The sequence below is a fragment of the Gorilla gorilla genome, chromosome 16 (assembly GCF_029281585.2).
Source record: "Gorilla gorilla gorilla isolate KB3781 chromosome 16, NHGRI_mGorGor1-v2.1_pri, whole genome shotgun sequence".
NCBI classification, from domain to species: Eukaryota; Metazoa; Chordata; class Mammalia; order Primates; family Hominidae; genus Gorilla; species Gorilla gorilla.
Window position 1 is genome coordinate 42,972,452 of NC_073240.2, and position 21,334 is coordinate 42,993,785.

The 21,334-nt window shown below is 45.7% G+C and overlaps 1 protein-coding gene across 4 annotated transcripts in view; it reads right to left on the reverse strand.

Annotated features, from left to right (window-relative positions):
* Positions 1-658: 658 nt before the first annotated feature.
* The window catches only part of VPS39 (VPS39 subunit of HOPS complex), a 49,578-nt gene continuing 28,902 nt past the window's right edge, over positions 659-21,334 (reverse strand). For 2 of the 4 annotated variants that reach the window (XM_004056041.5, XM_004056042.5), the window contains 17 exons: positions 20,381-20,501; positions 20,149-20,269; positions 15,668-15,797; positions 11,665-11,807; positions 9,347-9,490; positions 8,724-8,865; positions 8,514-8,600; positions 8,110-8,183; positions 7,672-7,770; positions 6,960-7,077; positions 6,322-6,450; positions 5,590-5,692; positions 5,314-5,359; positions 4,292-4,441; positions 3,992-4,126; positions 3,642-3,733; positions 659-2,785 (listed from right to left, as the gene is read on the reverse strand). In XM_004056041.5, the coding sequence (XP_004056089.1) occupies positions 2,710-2,785; positions 3,642-3,733; positions 3,992-4,126; positions 4,292-4,441; positions 5,314-5,359; positions 5,590-5,692; positions 6,322-6,450; positions 6,960-7,077; positions 7,672-7,770; positions 8,110-8,183; positions 8,514-8,600; positions 8,724-8,865; positions 9,347-9,490; positions 11,665-11,807; positions 15,668-15,797; positions 20,149-20,269; positions 20,381-20,501 (1,910 nt within the window). In that variant the 3' untranslated portion in view covers positions 659-2,709. The remainder of the gene's footprint in view (positions 2,786-3,641; positions 3,734-3,991; positions 4,127-4,291; positions 4,442-5,313; positions 5,360-5,589; positions 5,693-6,321; positions 6,451-6,959; positions 7,078-7,671; positions 7,771-8,109; positions 8,184-8,513; positions 8,601-8,723; positions 8,866-9,346; positions 9,491-11,664; positions 11,808-15,667; positions 15,798-20,148; positions 20,270-20,380; positions 20,502-21,334) is intronic. The other 2 variants (XM_055363480.2, XM_055363479.2) reach the window with 1 other exon arrangement.

The following is a 21,334-nucleotide window of genomic DNA, read 5'->3' on the forward strand; positions in this document are numbered from 1 at the left end:
TTTATTTGGATTGTGAAGCCAAGACTTGGCCTGGGCTCTAAGAAATGAGAGTCCAGCAGTTGGTGATAGCTGTGAATGTATGCAGGGGACCTGCGGATCCATACAAGAGGAGAGGGCACAGAGCTAGCTGGGGGCAGAACCAGGCTGGGGCTCTAGCTCCTGACTGATGTGTCTTTCTGGCTGTACCATCCTCTTCTGGAAGTCATCGGCCCTACTGCACAATAAAGTCATTGCCCCTAGTGCCAGATGTGACAGAGACAACAAGGACTACATTTTCTCTTTGGAGTTGGCCAAAGTGAACCAACACTTCTCCACTTCCCAAACACCTCTGCGTCCCTCCATCCCAATTCCTTCATCATGGGCTGTAGGAAGAGGCACCAGGTGCTACTACATGATGGGGGAAAACACTTGGATCTCCCAGACGCCAGTGTGTCCTGCAGAATTCTGTAACGATGGATGTGTTCCGTATCTGTGCTGCTGACTCATCAGCCATGACCACACTGGCTGTACCACGTGGCATTTGTAATGCAAGTATTATATTCATTTTTTCTTGGTCACTAATTGGCTTATTCTTCTAAGTTCTTTGCTAAACTACTATCTTTTCATTGTTATTTTCATCAAACTCCATGGGAGGGGGAAATAAGAGACCCAGACAGGCTTGGTTTCTTGCTTTATTAGGTTTATTATAAGGAGCAGTGATGAGATCTTTATCAGTCCTCACTACAAAGCTTTCATCTCCAGCCTTCTCCATAGCTCTGTGGAGGGCAGAGAGTTGAGGGAAGGAAGAATGGAGCTTGGGAGCATGGGATCGTGTATGTATACCAGGAAAGAAAACACACATTCTTTATTCTATTGCTTCAAACACAGTTTGTGAGAATGGAAGATAACAAGCACAGCTGGCCAGGAAGGCAGGGCACACGTGGAAGGGCAAGGTCCTGCTATCCAGGGAGGCGGCCCAGAGCTTCCCTGCTGCTCCTGGAGGAAGCAGAGTCCAAGCTGGCCCAGACGAGGCCCCGGGCAGCAATGCTTCTGTGTGGGTATGGCCAGTCGGGACGTGGCGCCACACACTGCTCCTCCGAACTCTGGTGAAGGGCTGCCCAGCCTCACAGGCCTGAGGAGAGTCTCCCACATCTGCGAATGGGGCCAATGGCACTCACTGTCTCTTCAGGCCCCCATGGACGGCATGCCTGGGGAAGCCTGGTCTACTTACCATCAGCACGTTGATCTGTCACACAGCATGGAGCCATAGTTTACAAAGGACCACGGCATGTCAAGGACAGGCCACTAAAACTGTTGGTGCTGGGCACCATCACCCACCCTCACCACCATCAAAGACACTGGTGCAGTGAGACTTCGAGTCTGCAAAAACCCCAGGGAGGACAGGAGGCAGGGCCACTCTCCCTGTGTGTCATCAGCCTGCAGTGCCTGAAACTCCAGCCTGTGCACCTCTGGCAGGATCCCCCACACTGCTCCACAGGTTTGGCGGTGAGTTATTTTTAAACCAGCGTCCTGCTGTTCTTGCCCCCCGCGTCCCCTCTGCTGTGCCTAAACACCTCTCAGGAACACTTGGCAGCACGCCATTGTCAGTTCCAGGTCCACTCATCCCCTGCGTGTTGCCGGGACCCACCTTCCTGCGCTATCCCAGCACAACTCTCCAACCACACCATTGCTGAACAAAGCTGGGGAGTGACGGCCAGGGGAGGCTGTAAGGCAAGTGAATGGAAACTGGCTGGAAAAAGAGAAAGGGCCCAGAGCACAAAATCGCCACGCACAAAGACTAAGCCAGCCTGCCTGAGTGTCTGGTGAGCGAAGACGGAGCAGGCACCTCTGTGGGAACATGTGTCTAGGGATCACGCATACCCCAGACAGGGCAGGCCCATCCTCAGGAGCTGCGGTCACACTCAGCCCGGCCTGAGGCAAGGGATGCAGGGCCTTGCCTAGGCAGAGAATGGTGCTCTCCGAGGCATCTAGGCATGGAGTGTATGGCCAAAGAGGGTCTATTTACAACATACCTGACAATCAACTAGCACTGTATTCCTAGAACTGAGACTTCCCCTTGCTTCTCATCTTACCTTGCTTAAATATTAGTTATTCCCAGAGTCAGGGAAGTGGGAGAGAAAGCCTGGGTAGGGCAGTGAGGGAAGTGATAAATGGTGAGAAAGAAAAGGAGACTGAAAACTAACAGGGCGGCTACTGAGGGGTGCAGGGCACAGCTACCATGGAGACGTAAAACACTACACAGAACGCGAGCCATCGGGTCCATGCGGCCAGAAGCTTGAGTGCTGTTCTCTCATGGAACTCTCCAGTGAGCCATGCTGAGCGGTCCTTGTGAAGTCATGTACTTAATAGAAAAGCCCTTGATGAACAACCCCATGGTTACAAACACTTGTGACAAGTTTCCTTGTTCAGGTGACTGGTGTGCAAAGGCAAGATGGTGCACATCCTCCTGACCAAGCAGGTACTGAATTCTCTGGAATTGCTCACAACATAATGGTATAAGATATAACTAATCTCTTTTCCCATTAAAAAGCTGGCAATGCCAGACCATGAGTCTAATTAATTCAGAGTTGTTCCAGGGCACAAGATAGCCAGTAATGTCCAAATGGGGAGCCTTGTGGTGGTGGCAGCCAGGATTTCTAAGGCCAGGTGCTCCTTCACCTCTCTGGGAGAGCCAAGCTGTCCATCTGCTGGATCCCCAGGATGCTGGGCTCAAGTGTCAGCTGGGTTTACCTCTTTGGAACAGAAGTAGTGCACGACCACTCCATTGGGGTATCTTGCAAATGCACTGCAGGGAAGAAAATGGCTTGGGAGTGAGGACTGCTTCTAAGTGACCACTTCTCTGGCAGCGGCACCTCCTACAGAAGAGGCACATTGCTGGGGGGCCATTCCTAAAGCAGCCCACCCAAACCTCAAAGAACAGCCTGCCTGAGGGGCTCTGGATTTCTGTAGCCATCATCTCTGTCAAATAACCAAACAGAGGATGAGGTGCACACAGTTAAGAGTGCATGGGGTATTTTTTATTATGCAAAACACACAGCATATTAAAGATGGGCAGTGCACCAGCCCAAAGCTCAGCCGTGGCTTCCTGAGAGCCAACAATGTTCATCAGAACAGGTTTCAGGCTAATTCTGAAAAGGACAGCGAGTTTGTCTTTCTAAAGAAAAATATTTTTCCAGCTACATAAGAGACAAATCACTCTCCTTTGAAGAAAAGGGGACTAACTAGAGTATATGTCTTAACACAGTATGAGTCTGGCTCAGGATCCTACTTGAGTCACAATGCAGTAGCTTGAAAGATCTTTTTCTTCCTTCACTGGATCTTCCTTATAATATAAGAACTTTCTGCAGACCTACATCTCTTGGGCACCCACTATATCAGTTTCTAGCTTCAAGAGGGGAAGAGTTTTATGGACAAGAGTCCAACAGCTCCATACCATACATTGCAGGTCTTTAAATTCTCAAAGCCCACCCCCAACAGATAGAACAGGCTGCTCTCTGAAGGCTCAAGAACTAAAAGTTGTCAGGACAGCCAGCGGCCATGTTCTCCTTCTCTGTTAAAGGGCAGAAATCCATCCTGAGCGTTCTCCACCCCTGGGAACCTCCACAAAGCCCAGATGCCACACAGGTGTGAAGGAAGCTCACCTGTTCCCAATCTTCTTCTTACACACCATGCACACCTTCTCCTCTGTGATGATGCACTTCACCTGCTGGTGTAAAATCCGCTCTTCCTGGACCTGGAAGAACAGGGGGATTGAGGAAGAAGTTCTACAGTGTGGCACCCAGAAACAGGAGGCAGAGGCCAGCAACTGTGTCCTCTTTCAGTTGTCACAGATTCTTCTGCTCAGAACATTGGCAATTCAATGTCAAGCTGGCTACTGGATCAGCCTGAGCTGCACTGTACAGGCTCTGCCTTGGTCAGAAGGGAACATGTGGACATTGTCTCATACTAAAAGTTAAAAGCCTACCCTAGAGTTTGGAAGGCCCATACCTACCCTTAGGAATTCTGCATGGAGAAGGTTCTTGAGCACTTGATTGAACCGTTTCTTTTGTGCATTTTCTTCCAAGACCTTTTCCAGGAAGATGCGTATGTCATTGATCTGAGTGTTTGCTGGCAAAAGGTTGAGGGCCTAGGGACAGGAACAGAGATAGGGACTGGGTGAGGTGAACAGGAGTGAGAATGAAGAAATGTCTGCAGCCGTGGAGCTCTTGGACCCTAGTCCCTTTCCGCATTTCCTCTTCGCATTCGGTGCTCCCTGCAAACGCCCTCCATCTCCCTAGGAACAACTCCTGACCTTGGTGGTGTCCAGTTTGCTGTGGTGCAGCTCGAGGACCTGCAGAGCGGCCTGGAGGTTGGCTTTTGGCTCCAGTAGTTCCAGCTTGATTGGCCCCAGGCAGTGAATGCTGGGGGGCGACAGGTACATCCGAAGCAGGGACAGATACACCTGTCTCAGAGAGACATGAGCCACGTCAGGCTGGCAGCAACCCTCCCAGAACCCCCAGCACTGAGCATGCCTAACGATTCGAGGGGCTCGCCTACAGTAACAGCTATCACTGAGCATGTAAAACTGGTCATTTTCACCTTGTAAATTGGTAAGGTCAAACAGGCAACTGAAGATGTTAATTAAGGATTGCTTTTTCCCTGAGAGAAAAAACCAAATGCCTTGTATTCGTTTACCATTATGCCATTTACAAAATGCTACCACTGTAAAATAATTCAAAAAGATTCCTCATTTCCTTTGGCTTTAAAAGCTGAGACTCCGTCACATTTTTGCAGGTGGGGATAGCCTAAGGTGAGATGCTGCATTTCCTACTGGTGCCAGTACCACAGGCTTTCGCAACCTCAGTGCGCATTCCGGGCCAGATGATTCCTGGTTTGGGGGCTGTCCTGTGCATTGTTTAGCAGCATCTCTGGCCTCTAATCCCCTGGATTCTGGCAGCACCCCTGTCCTCAGTCACAACAATCAAAAATGTCTCCAGACATTGAAAAGTCAATGTGTATTCAAGATATAGTACATCAGAACCATGACGGGTTCCCGCTCGACAGGCAGACCTCATAATTTATGACACAAATCAAGAGAGTAAAGAGACAGGAGTGCTATTAATAATCACAGGGATAACAAACATATACGCCAGAACTACCCCAAGCACACCAGGATGAATGGTCCCCTGCTGTCCCTCAATACACACATGCAAGATCTATCAGAGCCCTGACTCGTGCCCTGTCTTATTCTGCCACTCATATTATTGCCACCTCTGGTCAAACCAACGGGGAGAGGTATGCACACGTGCTCCCTGGGTCAGGGTCACTACTCACATCTTTGTTGCCATCTTTGTTTTGGTCATAGTGTTTGTGGCAGTACCTGCAAGGGAGAGAGTGGTGAGAGCAGGTGGTGTGAGGGGGGCACATCTAAATGAGAGGCTGTGCGTGCAGCCTGCTCCAGCAGCCTAACCATAGCCAAAACTGGGGGCCAGGACGGAGGCGATTCTTGCTCCCACAGTGGAGTATGGGGAGATGGCCTTCTTAACTCTCATCTCTCTGCAGGGCCTGCTTTTAGACTGCTTAGGAGGTGGGATGTTGGGGCAAACTTACTCCTCAGCCATCCTTGTATCCTTCAAGATGTGGACATAAATGAAAAGAGCTTGTTCATGTTTCCCCATGCGCCCCAACAGGAGAGCTCGTTCTTCTAAGAGGCCTAGGAGGAAAAGGAATATGAGGAACCACTGCCGCCATCACGCAAGCACAAGGTGGGGGCTACGCTGTCAGAGGAGTGGACACGGGGCAATATAAAGGGAAGACAATAGGATTCTTATTGCTTGGGTTTTTCTTCAAGGAGAAAATAACTGAAGTTTAAAAAAGGGGGAGGGAGCTATTTTAGGAAGTACTTTATCCCATCTTTTTTGAGGTCACATATAAACTGGGTAAGAATATTCATTCAGCAGCCAAGTACTTAACAACCACCTACAACATGCTAGGTGGTGCAGGTAAGATGAGCAAATGCTTGCTCTCAGCTCTCATAAAGACAAATTATGCCAGATTACAAAAACTGCTGAACAATGAAGTTGGCCAAGAACATGTTCTGAAGCAAAAAACAGGTTGCAACCTGGCTATCAATTAGCATGTGGTTCATACCCAGGAAGGAGACTTTTCTCAGTCACGGTACAAAAGTGAGTCTTCAGAGAGGACAAAGCAGGAGCACTGGCCTGAAACGCCTGGTTTTTCCAGGCCCAACTTTTGTGGAGAGTTGGGGAACAATTAAAGGGGTGGATTAGTCTTTGCATGACCTTCGCTGAAGTGGCTTCTGGCCCTAAGCCAGACACTCACCATCAAAGGGAAAATCACAGATGAGCCGGCCTGGATCATAGTAGCTGGAAATCTCCAAGAACATGAGGAGCTTTTGCCGGTATTCTCCCAGCTCACCCTCTTCCTCTCCAGCTGGGACTGGGGTTTTGCCTTTAAGGGAAACCAAGCTCAAAATGAAAGGACACTGCCAGGTGGCAATGTAGGGTCATCAAGAAAAATGAAGGGAATGGGGTTCAAGGATGTCACCACATGACCAGAAAGGGCCTCCAGGGTGGCTTCCATGCTAACTTCTTTTAGTTCATAGTCTCCATGTGGCCCCAAAACATCAGCTTACGGTTAAAAAAATAAGCTGAATAGAGAAATACTCTGTGGGCAAACCTGTTTCTTATCAGTATAGCTGTCATCTTGCAGACAAGTCTGTTCCTTCCACCCTCCCCGAGGGATGACTCTGAGACACTCAGAGGTGCCAGGACCCAGACAAGAGCTCCTGAGTCTCATGTGCCAGGCTTGTGTCACTTAGCTCCCCTGGCTCCTCTTCAGAACTTCTGCGCACCTGGGCAGAGAATAGGGTGGCCTGCTTACCCCCACCACATGTAGCACCTGGGTCTGTGCTCTCCTCTAAGGCCTGGGGCCAACCGGCTTCCTAAAAGAACTGGTACCTGCAGGGAAGGACAGGAGATACTCCTTCATCAGACCTTGCACCTTCTCACAGTATAGCTGGATCAGGCAGTTGTGGAACCGAGAGCCTGTCTCCTCCCAAACATGGATGATGTGTTCCTGAGGCAAGATGTAGGTCTTTGTCACTGGTATTCTCCAGGCTGTGACCTGGTCTCCCAGCCTTCTCACATTTTTAAGGCCCAACAGGTCCCATCCCCTAATCGGGCTGCAAAGATGACTAAGAGACAGCTCGTCTAAAGCCACCAGGAAGTTTCACAATGAGACCCAGTAACGTGAGGAGCCGTCTTCTCAATTACTAAACTCCATTTTACTAATTTTGTCCCATAATCCTCCAAACTCTCATAGCGACTCATGTAATTATGGTTAAATATCTGCATCCTGGTACTTAGGCCTATTTGATTGTCCTGTGGTCACTTTTGAGTTTCGCTTTGGAATTTTTTTTCCAAATGTGGCTTTGGAATTTTTTTTTCTAAAACATCATTCTTTTATCCCTCTGTACTTTACCTAGATTTGGTAGGTAGCATTTCCAGCTTGGTCTACTGGGATCTTTTTCTTCAGAGGAAGCTGAAATAACCCTGATCCTTCCAATCCCCAAGTGACATAAATCCCAAATCTGAACAGCCCGATAACAGAACCACGCAGTCCTGGATCCTGGGTTTAAAGCTTTTTAGTGCAGACCAAAAAATACCTTACCAGATAAGGAATGGCCAGACCCTTAAAATTCTCTATTAAGAAGCCGAGGACTCGATCACGTGGCAGAGACTCCACTTCCGGGAGATCTTCAGTAAATATCTGTTAGAATGAACCCGAGTTCCAGCAGCAGAACCATCTGACTGCAGTTCCACCAAACACACACGCATGTGAGCGCAGGGATCAAACAGACTTTAGGAGGGGAAGGGTACCAGAAGGCATCTGTAGGCAGTCAACATGTCAGACAAGGCACAGGCCTCTTCATGCCTGTGCAAGGCTCTCTCTACCAACTACAGTGCTGGCTCGCGCTTCCCAGTCCACCCTTTCTAGCACCAATGAAGACAGATGCATGAATCCACCCTCCTCTCCATCCACTGCTGTCTCAAGTGCAATCAGAACCAAGTGTGTACCAGATAAATCCAAGGGACTCCCGTGGCTCACCTTCAGGCCATCTTCTGGGAAGTCTCTCAGCACCCACACTGAGTAGGAGAAAATCAAATGCAGGTTTTCTGTGCCTAGAAGGAAAAGCAGGACTTGTCAGCAGTTGAGGCCCATCTTGCCTGTGGCACTGGGAAGGCAGGAGGGCAGGTTGCCCCAGAATTCATTTTCCTGAAAAGACAGCTCAAGCGTGAGCCACTGGGGGTTGTTAGCCCTTCTGGGCTGGCTTCATACCAGGGGGCTGTCACAGGCCAACCACCGAGGGACTTTTATGCCATTTGGAGGAATGAAATTGAGTGAACACAAGCACGGGACGGAGGGGACCAACCAACCAGAAACAGAAACAGAGGGAGACCAGGTCATTTGAACAGGAGTGCTTTCCCACCCCTTTCAAAAGGCGGACTTACCCAGATGCTGCAGATACTGCACTGTCCTCTCGTGGCCTTTCAGAGGGGAGTTGGCTTTCTTGGACTGGTCCACGAGCACCTGCAGAGCTGGCCACCAAGCCCAAGAACAAGGGGATGAGCCTTTTCCCCACGGGAGATTTGTCACATCTCAGTGGGTTTCCCCTGCCATGTACAAGAGCCCCTCCCAGATCCAAGGAACCACCCCCCCACCTTTCTCATGGAGCCCCTTCTTCTCATACAGGATGATAAGCTCACTGTACTTGTGAGCCTTCTTCAGCACGTGCTCGCTCTCCTCGATGTGGCAGTGATTGTTCTCCAGGCGTAGCAAGGGGGCCACCAGGGCCACATTCGTCTGCAGAAAGAGCAGGAGTTCAGTGGAAACTGCTTCCTGGGGAGCCCCACCCTTCCCTAGCCCAGGCCTGCTCTAGGCTGAAAGGCCAGGAATGTAGCACAAGCAAGAGAAAGCAGACAGCCCTCTTTCAGGACAGCAGGTAGAGGCTTTTAGAGCATTTATGGACCTTCACACAATGTGTTTTAATGTTCTGTGGGGGAGAACATTTCTTGAAGGAAATACTGTCCCAGCTGACTTTGTAGCACTAACTGCAATCCGACCAGAGAAGACGAATCCACTGTACAATTGTGCATTGATATCTTGCCTTATCCTCTTAATTCCAAGAGACTCACAGGCATCAGGAGAAGTCTATATGGTTTCCAGAATCAAAGACTTCACTCTTACTAGTGGCAGGTCCTTCAGGGTCTAGCACTCCCTTTTACTTTCCCAGACTGTCAGGGTAACTGGGGAATTGTGGCACCCGAGCGCTCAGGTAACTCACATGGAGATAGCACTTGAGCAGGGTGGTGTCGATGATTTGCAGCAGCTTCTTCTTGGATTTGATGGTGGGAGTGCCTTCCATGAGCGGGGAGGTGCTTGACTGGTGATCAGAGTCATTCAGCTTCTTTACCAATTGACTTCGTTTCTGCAAAGGTCAAAATGTGGGGTTAAAGCCAGGACTAAGTCTTCCTTTGTCATCTGAGCTACTGGGTAATTCTGAATACCTCCAAATCAGCTCATGCCTATTGGCCTGATCTCACATTAGCATTCGATTTTTAGCACTGCCAAATTGCCACAGAGACAACGACAATTATTTATTGAATATTTACTACAGACCAGGCACCATGCCAAGGACTTTATATATACCATTTAAACCTAAAACAAGTGCCGATAATATTATCCTTATTTTACAGGTGAGGAACCCAAGCACAGGTGTCAGCTGCTACGTAAGGGGTAGGGCAGGATTCAAACGGGGTCTGACTCCAAAGCCCATGTTCTTTTATTTTTTTAAAAATCAACCTTATTGAGGTATAACTTATAATAAAATCTAATCTTTTAAAGTGTACCATCAGATACATTTTGACAGATGTGTACATGCACGTAACCACCTCAGTGAAGGAAGATAACATTTCTATCACTCCAGAAAGTTCCTCGTGCTGTTCCCAAACAATCCCACCCACTGATATGCTTTTGATCCCTGGAGATGAGTTTCTGCCTATCCTAGAACTTCATCCAGTATGTATTCTCTTGAGTCTGGCAGAGCCCATGGTCTTGCTCTGCCTTCTCTCTGGCACAATACTAGTGTCAGTTACTTCACGCATTCCCAGTGTCAGTGAAGAAGGCCAGGGAAGGACATGTGCTTACTTTCCTACAGCTAAGACATTGGCAGTGGAGGGCCTTCCACAATGCCACTGGCTTTGGGAGATACTATGCCCAGGAATCTTTTTTACTTAGCACAGTGTGTGCAGTGTGTAGGCAGTGGCAAGTTTGTGTGCTCCTTGCAGGCTGCCAGCCCCAGGAGGGTACCCCTGGAGCCCAATGTCAAGGAAGGGCCGAGGCCACCCATGCCTGATCAGACCTGCAGGCACTCACTGACCCAGAGGCAGGGAGTGGAAAGCAGCATGACAATTTTTCCAGCAATACTTCTTTTTTTTTTTGAGACAGAGTCTCACTCTGTTGCCCAGGCTGAAGTGCAGTGGCGCAATCTCGGCTCACTTCCACCTCTGCCTCCTGAGTTCAAGCAATTCTCCTGCCTCAGCCTCCTGAATAGCTGGGATTACAGGCGTGGGCCACCACACCCAGCTAATTTTTGTATTTTTAGTAGAGACGGGGTTTTGCCATGTTGGCCAGGCTGGTTTTGAACTCCTGACCTCAGGTGATCTTCCTGTCTCAGCCTCCCAAAGTGCTGGGATTACAGGCATGACCCACCACACCCGGCCAACAGCAATACTTCTCAGTGCCTACCCTAGAGCATTCTGAAGACCCCTTACAAAGATCTGCAAAACACTTAAGAGGAAAAAATATCAATAAGGTCTCTGATTCTGAATGGACACACAGGAAATAAACAATAGCCTTCTGTGACAGAAATCTAGGGTTAAGAGACTTTCATAGAGATGCTGGTTTTAGTGCTGACTTAAAAAATGTATCTGTCTATAACAGTAAATCATAAAAAATTTTAAATCTAAACACCTCCCTAAAAAACATGTTATATAAGGACATTTATTGATAAGGAAGTACTTTCTCAGTATATGGCTAAATTTTTAAAAAGTAAGCTATAAAACAATCTACAATTTGATATCCATTTGCAATAAATAAACCAAGAAGTAAATAAACAAAAGCTAATTCATAGATATACAAGTCTAGAAGGACAACACTAAAATGTTAGTTTCTTATATTCTGGTGGTAGAGTTATAGGTAATTTGTATTTCTGCTTTTTACTTTTTTGTGTGTGTTTTCCAAGTGGTTCCACATACAGGAGGCATTTTCCCCAAAACCATGTATGTTACAAAAAGTTTGTTTTAAAAAAACTTGTATGCTTCTATCAACTAAAATTTACTTTTTTTAGTTTCTGTAACAGCTTTGTGTGAATTTACTAGGAATTGGGTGTGTTTATTTTTATCAAGATTTGGCAGAAAACCCCACCTCAATGGTACTGTTAAGTTAGAAGTAGCAGAAAGAAACTTCACCCCAGGCAGACTTCCTACAGCATTAATTTACAGACTGCCTTGGCATTAGAGAAGGCCCTCAATTCCTTGCCACAAAGAAACAAGTACTGAAACTCCCAGGCAAACTCTTTCACGTACTCTGTACTATACCTACCTGTGTCAGGTAGTCAATCAGAGCTAAGTGAGCCTTCTCCAATTCAGCCCCGGAGAGCACAGGCAATGGGTTGGGATACTGCAACTGCTTTCTGTAGTCTGTGGGCAGCAGGTCAGGGTACAGGCCCATTACATGGGTGGGATCTATATGGAAGGTAAACATGATTCCTCTGGAAAGGAGCCCAACAATTTAGGGATAAAATAAAACAGGACTATTACTATAGCAAAATAAGTTCCAGACTGATTTAAAAAAAAAAAAAAAGACTCTCAGTTCATAAACATTCAATGAGCTGTAGACTTATGATTTGAGCACTTTTTATACATATGTTAAAATTCACTAAAACATCACAAAAATGGCCTGACTATATTCAAATACACACACAGAATTAGAATTGAATATTTATCAAGCCTCTGAAAGTAGAGAATAAAAAATTTCTAAGGAAAAATGCTGATATTGAAGTAGAAGAGATCAAGAGACTCAACAATAAAAAATTTAAGTCAAAAAAAGAAACATTACTAAAAAAAAAAAGACAACAGGCTAGGGAATATATTTGTAGTATATATGGCAAAAGGCTAATTTGTTGATTACAAGACTGGGCAGCATAGTAAGAACACATGTCTACAAAAAAATTTTAAATTTGCTAGGCATGGTGGCATGTGCCTGTATCCAGCTACTTGGGAGGCTGAGGTGGGAGGATCGCTTGAGCCCAGGAGGTCGAGGCTGCAGTGAGCTGTGATCATGCCACTGTACTCCAGCATGGGCGAGAGTGGAGACCCTGTCTCAAAAAAATTTTTTAAAAGAGGGTAATATGTTGATTAAACAAATTCACATAAATTGGCAATAAAATGTAAGACTTCATTTGATAAATGACCAAAAGACAAGACCAACTGACAAGAGAATATGTGGGAAAATGTTCTGCTACGTTAAGAATCAAAATGGTGCACATTAACAATGTCAAAGAGGTGACATTTTCCTTCTGCCTTAGAATTTATGGTGTTCTCACAGATGCTCGCAGATTTTTTTTTTTTTTTTTTTTTTTTTGAGACAGGGTTTTGCTCAGTGGCACAATCTTGGCTTCTTGTAGTCTTGACCTCCTGGCTCAAGTGATCCTCCTGCCTCACCTTCCCAAGTAGCTGGGACTACAGGCATGTACTACCCTGCCAGCTAATTATTTTTAAATTTTTTGTAAAGACGAGGTCTAACTATGTTGCCCAGGCTGGTCTTGAACTCCTGGGCTCAAGCAATCCTCTTCTCTTTGGTCTCCCAAAATGCTGGGATTATAGGCATGAGCCACTGTACCTGGCCACTCCCAGATTGTAATAGCAAAATGCTGTAAGTAGCCAACACATATCCCCTCACTGACTGGGGGCTGGTTATATAATTTACAGTGCATCAATGCTGTGGAACACTATGGTGTATGGTCAATTGGCACTTCCCATCCATTTCTACTCCTTTCTACTCCTTTATAGCCCACAGGGGCTATAAAACTGAAAACTACTTTTATCAAACTCCCTAGCAGTCAGGGTTCTAAGTGAAAATCTGGTTCCACCCAGAAACAGGATATGAGATTTGGAAACTGAAAGTGAGATGGAAGCCTCCCTCTTCCAGCTCATGAGTGTGTGCAGCCAGACTCGGCATTTCCAGTGTCTGGTTATCAGCTCTGCCATTCCGTAGAGGCACCTGCCTGGATACAGCAGCCTGCACTCAGTCACCAGCTCTGTGGGAACTGAGGATACTACAGGGCTTAGGCTGTGGAAGCAGCAGCAACTTGCTGACCTCTGGATCACAGGGATGTGCCCACATCAATGTCCAGTAGTGGAACCCTGTCTTCTGCTCATTCAGCTCATCCAACAATCTGTGTGTCTATATGTAGTAAAATATACATGCCACAATATTTATCCTTTTAACCATTTGTAAGCATACAATTCAGTGGCATTAAATACATTCACACTGTTGTGCAACCGTCACACCATCCATCTCCAGGACTTTTCCATCATCTCAAATTGAAACTACCTTAATAATAAACAATTACTCCCTATTCTCCCTCCATTCCAACCCCTGGGAACCTCTATTTTACTTATAGTCTCCATGAATCTGCCTACTCTAGGTACTTCAGATAAGGGCAAGTTCTCTCTTCCAGGCTATGTGGAGTCTTGGTGGTAGGATAGCTCTAGGGACCTACCTTTGCCTTCAGAAGCGGAGGGGAACCAAACCTCTTTCTCCACCCCTAGTAGAGTCTGGGGGTCAGACCATGACCTAATCCTGGCTAATCAGATCCCTTGATCTGGAGGAAATGATGCAAGGATGACAAGCAGCGTGGTACACACCAACATATATCATACATCCCATCCTATGTGCTCCTCTTAGGTAACATGACACTCCTCCATCAAGAGAGGAAGTCTGATGAACTTCCTTGCCTTGAACCTGGCAGGACCCTTGTAAACCAACAGAATATAGGAAGAGTGAGAGTCACAAAAGACATTGAAGCTTCTGCCTAGGTCTCTTAAACATGCCTTCCGGAAACAGCCAGCTGTTATGCATGAGGACACTCAAGCAGCTCTGAAGAGAGACCCACTTGGACAAGAACTGAGGCCCCTGGCTCCAGCCAGCACCACTTTGTCAGCCATATGAGTGAGCCAGCTTGGAAGTGGATCTTCTAGCCCCGACTTCAAATGATGGTAGCCCAGGTGACATAAAACTGCAACTGCCTGAGAGATCTGAAGCAAGGACAGTGCAGCTAACCCCTTCCCAAACTCCGGACCAACAAGTACTAACAGAGATGGATGATTACTGTTACTTTAAGCCATACAGTTTTGGGGAGATTTGTTAAGTAGCATTAGACAGCTAATACACTAGCAGAGGGCAATTTTTATCAAGGATGCAACAACAGGGGAAGTGGCAGTGGCAACGGCTAAGAAGGTGGCTATGCTAGTGCAGGATGGCCCAGCCTGTCCTGGCTACAAACTGATCATTGTCTGGCTTCCTGTTTTGTTCCCAGCTGGGAGGGCCTCCAGAGCTCCCTTCGTTTCCATCTATTCCCCAGCCTAATCTCCCATCAATTTTATGAATTCTTTCAACTGTCATTACCCTAATATTCCAATAAACTCTGCTTAATTTATCCAGATTCTACTTAAACAATCCAGAGTTGGTCTCCATTGCTCACAACCAAGAATCTTGACTGATACAGGGAATTACCACAGTTCATTACTAGCCAAGGTTGAGGAATGGTGGAAAAAAGGCAAAGCAATGAAGAAGAGAAAAGACGAGATGCTAGTATGATATAGAGTCAATCCAAGTATATATAGATAGATTGATCCAAATTAAGCAAAACTGGGATATACAGTTTTGAATATACAGTAATGAAATTCAATACTAATAACATCAAACACTTACAGAGCACTTGTTAAGTGCCACACACTGTTCAAAGCACTTCATATAATCCTTATAGCAGCACTCTAAGGTAAGCAGTAGTATGATCATCTCTTTTTTGCAGAGGAGAAAGCAGAAACACAGAGAGGTCCAGTGACTCTGCCAGACCTCAGGCAGACCCCAGGGTACCTGCTCCTCGCCACTACACTCATGTCTAGAGATTTCAGGACATTAAGAAAAGGAAGAGCTTCATGGCACTGCCCTGTGTTGGCTCTCAAAAATGATCTGCAGTTTAATCCAAGGACTTTGGTTTAGAACAGCATTCAATAAACACTAGCTGATCAAATACCCATTTGTTGAACTGAATGACTTTCTGCTACCTTTCTCTAATGGCAAGGGCATATCATACTGGAAAATTGGGAGTCCACATTTATTGAGAAGACCAGATTCATAGGATTAGGAGTATAGATATGTAACCACTGTGGTCACCCCACAGGATCTTGCTAGGTATGAGGGTCAATTTAGCTGAGCCTAAACCTTCTCCATTCTCAGAAGTCTGTTATCATTTCTCCCCATACTTTTCAGGCTCCCCTCCTCCATTAGTTCCTTATATAAAGGCCTCACCACTTGTTACCTGTGCCAAGTTTAGCAAAGACCTGCATGGACTCATCAAAACGCTTCTGGCAGAAGAGGTTGAAGGCATACAAGTTCTTGATGTGATGAATTTGTTGCTGCTTTTCACTGTCAGAATCATCTTTCATTTCCTAATAACGGAGCAGAATATGTAAGAGTTCACTCACTCAACAAATATTGTTCAGTATGTTCTTGATGTTAGAGAAGATGCTAGGAGCTACAGACGCCAAAGTGTACAAGACAAGGCCGGGCGCGGTGGCTCACGCTTGTAATCCCAGCACTTTGGGAGGCCGAGGCGGGCGGATCACAAGGTCAGGAGATTGAGACCATCCTGGCTAACACGGTGAAACCCCGTCTCTACTAAAAATACAAAAAATTAGCCGGGCGTGGTGGCACGTGCCTGTAGTCCCAGCTACTCGGAAGGCTGAGGCAGGAGAATCACCTGAACCCAGGAGGTAGAGGTTGCAGTGGGCCAAGATCATGCCACTGCACTCCAGCCTGGGTGACAGAGTGAGACTCCATCTCAAAAAAAAAATAAAAAATAAAACAAAGTGTACAAGACAGCCACATGGTATCCGCCTTGCAGCCTGCCCTTACAGTCCAACTGTAAGACTGCTAAGTAACTACGCAATTAAAACACAACAGGGTTTCTACGAGATGCCTAACCGGTAATCTTGAAAATTGTCATGGTCATGAAAAACAAGGAAAGATAAAATGTCACAGACCAGAGGACACTAAGGACACATGACAACTAAATGCAATCTGATTTCTGGATTTGATTCTGGAACAGAAAAAAGGACACTAATAGAAAAACTGGCCAAATCTGAATAAAACCTAGAGTTTAGTTTAAAAACACAAAATAGGGTAAGAGTGATGACAAGCATGTGGGAGGGGTCCCCAATCCAGTCTGAGTCGGGGGTCCAGGATGGATTCCAAGAGGGACCTAAACTAAGACATAATGGATGAGTTGGGCCAGGCACGGTGGCTCATGCCTGTAATCCCAGCACCTTCGGAGGCCGAGGTGGGCAGATCACCTCAGGTCAGGAGTTTGAGACCCAGCCTGGCCAACATAGTGAAACCCGTCTCTACTAAAAATACAAAAATTAGCTGGACATGGTGGCATGTGCCTGTAATCCCAGCTACTCGGGAGGCCAAGGCAGGAGAACTGCTTGAAGCCAGGAGGCGGAGGTTGCAGTGAGCCAAGATCACGCCACTGTACTCCAGCTTGGGTGACAGAGCGAGACTCCATCTCAAACAAAAGGATGAGTTTGAGTTAGCTAAATGAGGCTGAGCAGATGACAGGGAGGGGAAGAGGAGCATGTACTCCCCAGCAAAGGAGACAGCACATGTGCAAGGCTTTAAAATGGCAGAGAGAGCACAGTGTACTCAAGGAATGAAAAACATCCGATGGGCCGGGCGCGGTAGCTCACGCCTGTAATCCCAGAACTTTGGGAGGCTGAAGCGGGCTGATCACGAGGTCAGGAAAGACCATCCTGGCCAACATGGTGAAACCCCGTCTCCACTAAAATACAAAAAATTAGCCGGGCGTGGTGGCGCATGCCTGTAGTCCCAGCTACTCAGGAGGCCGAGGCAGGGGAATCGCTTGAACCCGGGAGGCGGAGGTTGCAGCGAGCTGAGACTGCACCACTGCACTCCAGCCTGGCGACAGAGGAAGACTCTGCCTCGGGAAAAAAAAAAGAAAGAAAGAAAAAAAACAGAAAGCCATCTGGCATAGCTGGCACAGTTGGGAAAGGTCCTATTCTCAGTAAAAGCTAAACAAATGCAGCTGCTATGAGCTTTGCTTCTTCCTCATAACCCATTTTCCCCTTATACCTCTTTAGCCAATCTTTATCACATTTAGTTTTTTCTTTCAAAATGTCTCTCAATTTCCCCCTTTCCTTTCTTTTCCCATTACCGCCACACTAGTCCAAGCCATCATCAACATGTGGCTGTCCCTGGTCTCCGCTATCCTGCTTGGTGCTTCAAAGGCTTCCAAAACCTGGTGCCAGCCTCCTTATCTAGCTGAGTCCCAAACACTTAGGCCATACCTTCTTCTCCAGTCAGGACAGGCTCCAAATGCGACAGACACAGGCCACACTTTACACTTCTTTAACTTCCTCTCCATCTGGAATGTTCCATTTCCTGCTCTTGATCCTAATCTAACATATTCTTAAACGGTCAACTCAAGTGTCCAGCCGTAGGATGCCTTTTCCAGCCCACAGCGAACTGTCCCTCTCTGACACTTGGCTCCAGGACTTATCAATGCCAAAGTTGAGTTTGTAATTTCCCTCTGAAAGTTCCATTATGTTTGCGTATCTATTTAAATAAAAGATAGGTTCTTCCTGGACTAACATGATGTCAATCAACCTTTTTTTGTCATAAAAAGGGCAGAGCACAAAATAAGTATGAGCCTAGAAAAGAGAAGGAAAAACGGGAACCCACTTCCATTTTCTTTACCTGAGATTAAACAACCTGAACTAGGAAGATCACTGAAAAGACTCTGAGACCTTCCTGCTAAGAAAAATAGACTAAAGAGTTTCATACTGCATAACCTTTTTATCAAAAACTAAATACATTACTTCCATATGTTAAATATATGTAAAAGATTAAACATGTGTTTAATCATTAAATATATATTTTAAACGTATACTAAATATGTTTATATTTTAAATATATATGTAAAAGAGTAAGGTCATGATAAATACAAAATTTAGGATAATGATTACATCTGGAGGAGAGGCAGAGGGATGGGATGGGAAGGATTATAAAAAGTTTTGTTATGGTTCTTGGGTAGGATGGTGAGTTCATGGGTATTCACTGTATTATTTTTAAAAATGAAAATAAAATAATATAGGACAATGCATGAGTAGAAAAAAAACAGTAAGATGCTGAAATTCAGTGCTCTAAGAAAGCAATCATCTTTATGGAATATTAACTATGTCTTACTATTAAGATCAGATTTTTATTTTAAATCCAGAACATATATGTCCAAAGTAAATGTTCTTCACGAGTAGCCACCATAGGTGACTAAAAGTATCTGCATTCTAAAAAAGTGCTTTCCTTTTAGAAATAGTTTACAGGATACTCTAGAAATTCAGTTTTATTACTATTATCTTCATAAACATCTCTTCTTTAAAGTATCACTATCTAAGGCTGGGCATAGTAGTTCACATCTATAATCCTAGCACTTTGGGAGGCTGAGACAGGAGGATCACTTGAGCTCAGGAGTTTAAGACCAGCCTGGGCAACAAAGTGAGACCCTGTCTCTACAAAAAATAAACAAATTAGCTGCATGTGGTGGTACATGCTTGTGGTCCCAGCAACACAGGAGGTTGAGGTGGGCTGATCACTTGAGACCAGCAGGTCAAGGCTGCAGTGAGCCAAGACTGCATCACTGCACTCCAGTCTGGGTGACAGAGTGAGACCCTGTCTTAAAAAAAAAAAAAAAAAAAAAAAAAACCTCAAAAAACCCCCAAATACATAAAGTAGCAATATCTGGTTTAACAACTAAGTTAGGCTCAGAATGACTTTTGGTTGTTTCCTAAAAGCAAATCCACCCCCTACAGATGACAATAATCATCACTGACGATGTTTAAAAGAACAAGACACACTCTGACATCAACATTGGAACAAGAGGTGGTCACTATTTTGCTGTGAACAAGATCCCTTGCAAACATTACAGTAAGCACCATAAATATAAGACTGCAGCCTGGCTGAATACAACAACTTGAAGTAGTTTCAGAATATCAAAAGAAAGCCTACTTATCCAAACATAGGAGTCTACTGTGGAAAGGAATTTTGAGGGGTCCTATAGTTGTTGCATTCAACTTGACTATAACAGTATATTTATGATTGCTACTAAACTTTAATGTCTGCATTATCTTTAATTTTTCATGACCATACAATATATTAAATTATTTTATTCTCCCATTAATTTTTTTTTGTTTTTTGAGACAGAGTCTCTCTATGTCACCCAAGCTGGAGTGCAGTGGCATGATCTTGGCTCACCGCAACCTCTACCTCCTGGGTTCAAGCAATTCTCCTGCCTCAGCTTCCTGAGTAGCTGGGATTACAGGTGCCTGCCACCATGCCCAGCTAATTTTTGTATTTTTAGTGGAGACAGGGTTTTGTCATGTTGGCCAAGCTGGTCTCGAACTCCTGACCTCAGGTGATCTGCTTGCCTTGGCTCCCAAAATGCTGGGATTACAGGCGTGAGCCACCGCTCCCAGACTCTCACCTTAATTCTACAAGGTACTATTACTAGAATTGATATTCATTCTACATTTGACAGATAAAGTGAAAAAGTAAAATCACTTAGAGTTACATAGATATTTTACGGTGGAGTCAGACCTAGTATTCAAGGCCCCGGACTTTCAGCTATGTGCTTATTCTACTAATCCAAAATAAATATGAACATTGAAACCCAAATCACCTACTTTCAAGAACAATAAGGAAGGAAGACTAGTCAGGAACAAGACTTACCGCGAGCTGCAGAGCCAATTCAAACTGCTTGTCCTGGAGAAGTTGTTGGATTTGGGTTGCCATGGGGACAGGGATGAGTCTCCAAACAAAATGATTGCTGGCCACATAGATAATGTTTGATCTGGAAGCAAGAGTAAGAATATTAGCAAAAGATCACAGGCTTTGTGATGACACAGGTGACTTTACAACTTTGGGATAATATACAGCCATAGCAAAAAAAGAAATTCCTTACCCTCCTGAGGTAATGAAACGGGGCCTTTGCAATTCAATGCTTTGGACCAGAAGCCTCGGTTCAAATGTTCGGATCTCAACATATCGAGGCAACACTGCAATGATGTAGGGAGGCTGGTGCTCTATATGAAAGAGAACATACACAGCAGTTGTTCCAGTCTAAGGCTTTGGGTTTATGGAGTGTTTCAGCTGCCCATTCTAAGATACATTTAAATGGATCTCCAAAAAGTCCCCTAGTCAAATATCAAGCCAGGATCTTACACTGTGATTCAGAAAGAAAGAAAAAAAAATTGGCCTGTAATCCCAGCAACTTGAGAGGTTGAGGTGGGAAGGTCACGTAGGCCGGAAGTTTGAGACCGACCTAGGCATCTTAGTGAGACACTGCCTCAACAAAAACATTTATTAAAAAATTAGTCAGGTGTGGTGTCGCACACCTGTAGTCCCAGCTACTAAGGAGGCTGAGGTGGGAAGATCATTTAAGCCCAGGAGTTTGAGGCTGCAATGAGCCATAACTGCACCACTGCACTCCAGCATGGGTGACAGAGTGAGATCCTGACTCTAAAAAAAGAAAAATAAAAAAAAACTGCTTTGCTTGAGTTATGATCAGAGAAATCTCTTGCACAAAAAAGACACATCAGCTGTGCTGACAGTCACCTGATCCCACTCCTGCCTTATTCCCCAAAGAACTGGATAAAAGTTTCACTTGCTCCTTTTTCATCAGTCACAAAGCCAGGCCAGACAAAGGCCAGTTGCAGCTGCCCATAACAATGCATCAGTGGGAGAACCAGGTAACAGAACCTCTTCTTTCATTCTCTTAGAAAGGTGGCGGGAGGGGGAAAGGCTGGGTGCAGTGGCTCACGCCTGTAATCCTAGCACTTTGGGAGGCTGAGGCAGGTGGATCACGAGGTCAGGAGATCGAGACCATCCTGGCTAACATGGTGAAACCCTGTCTCTA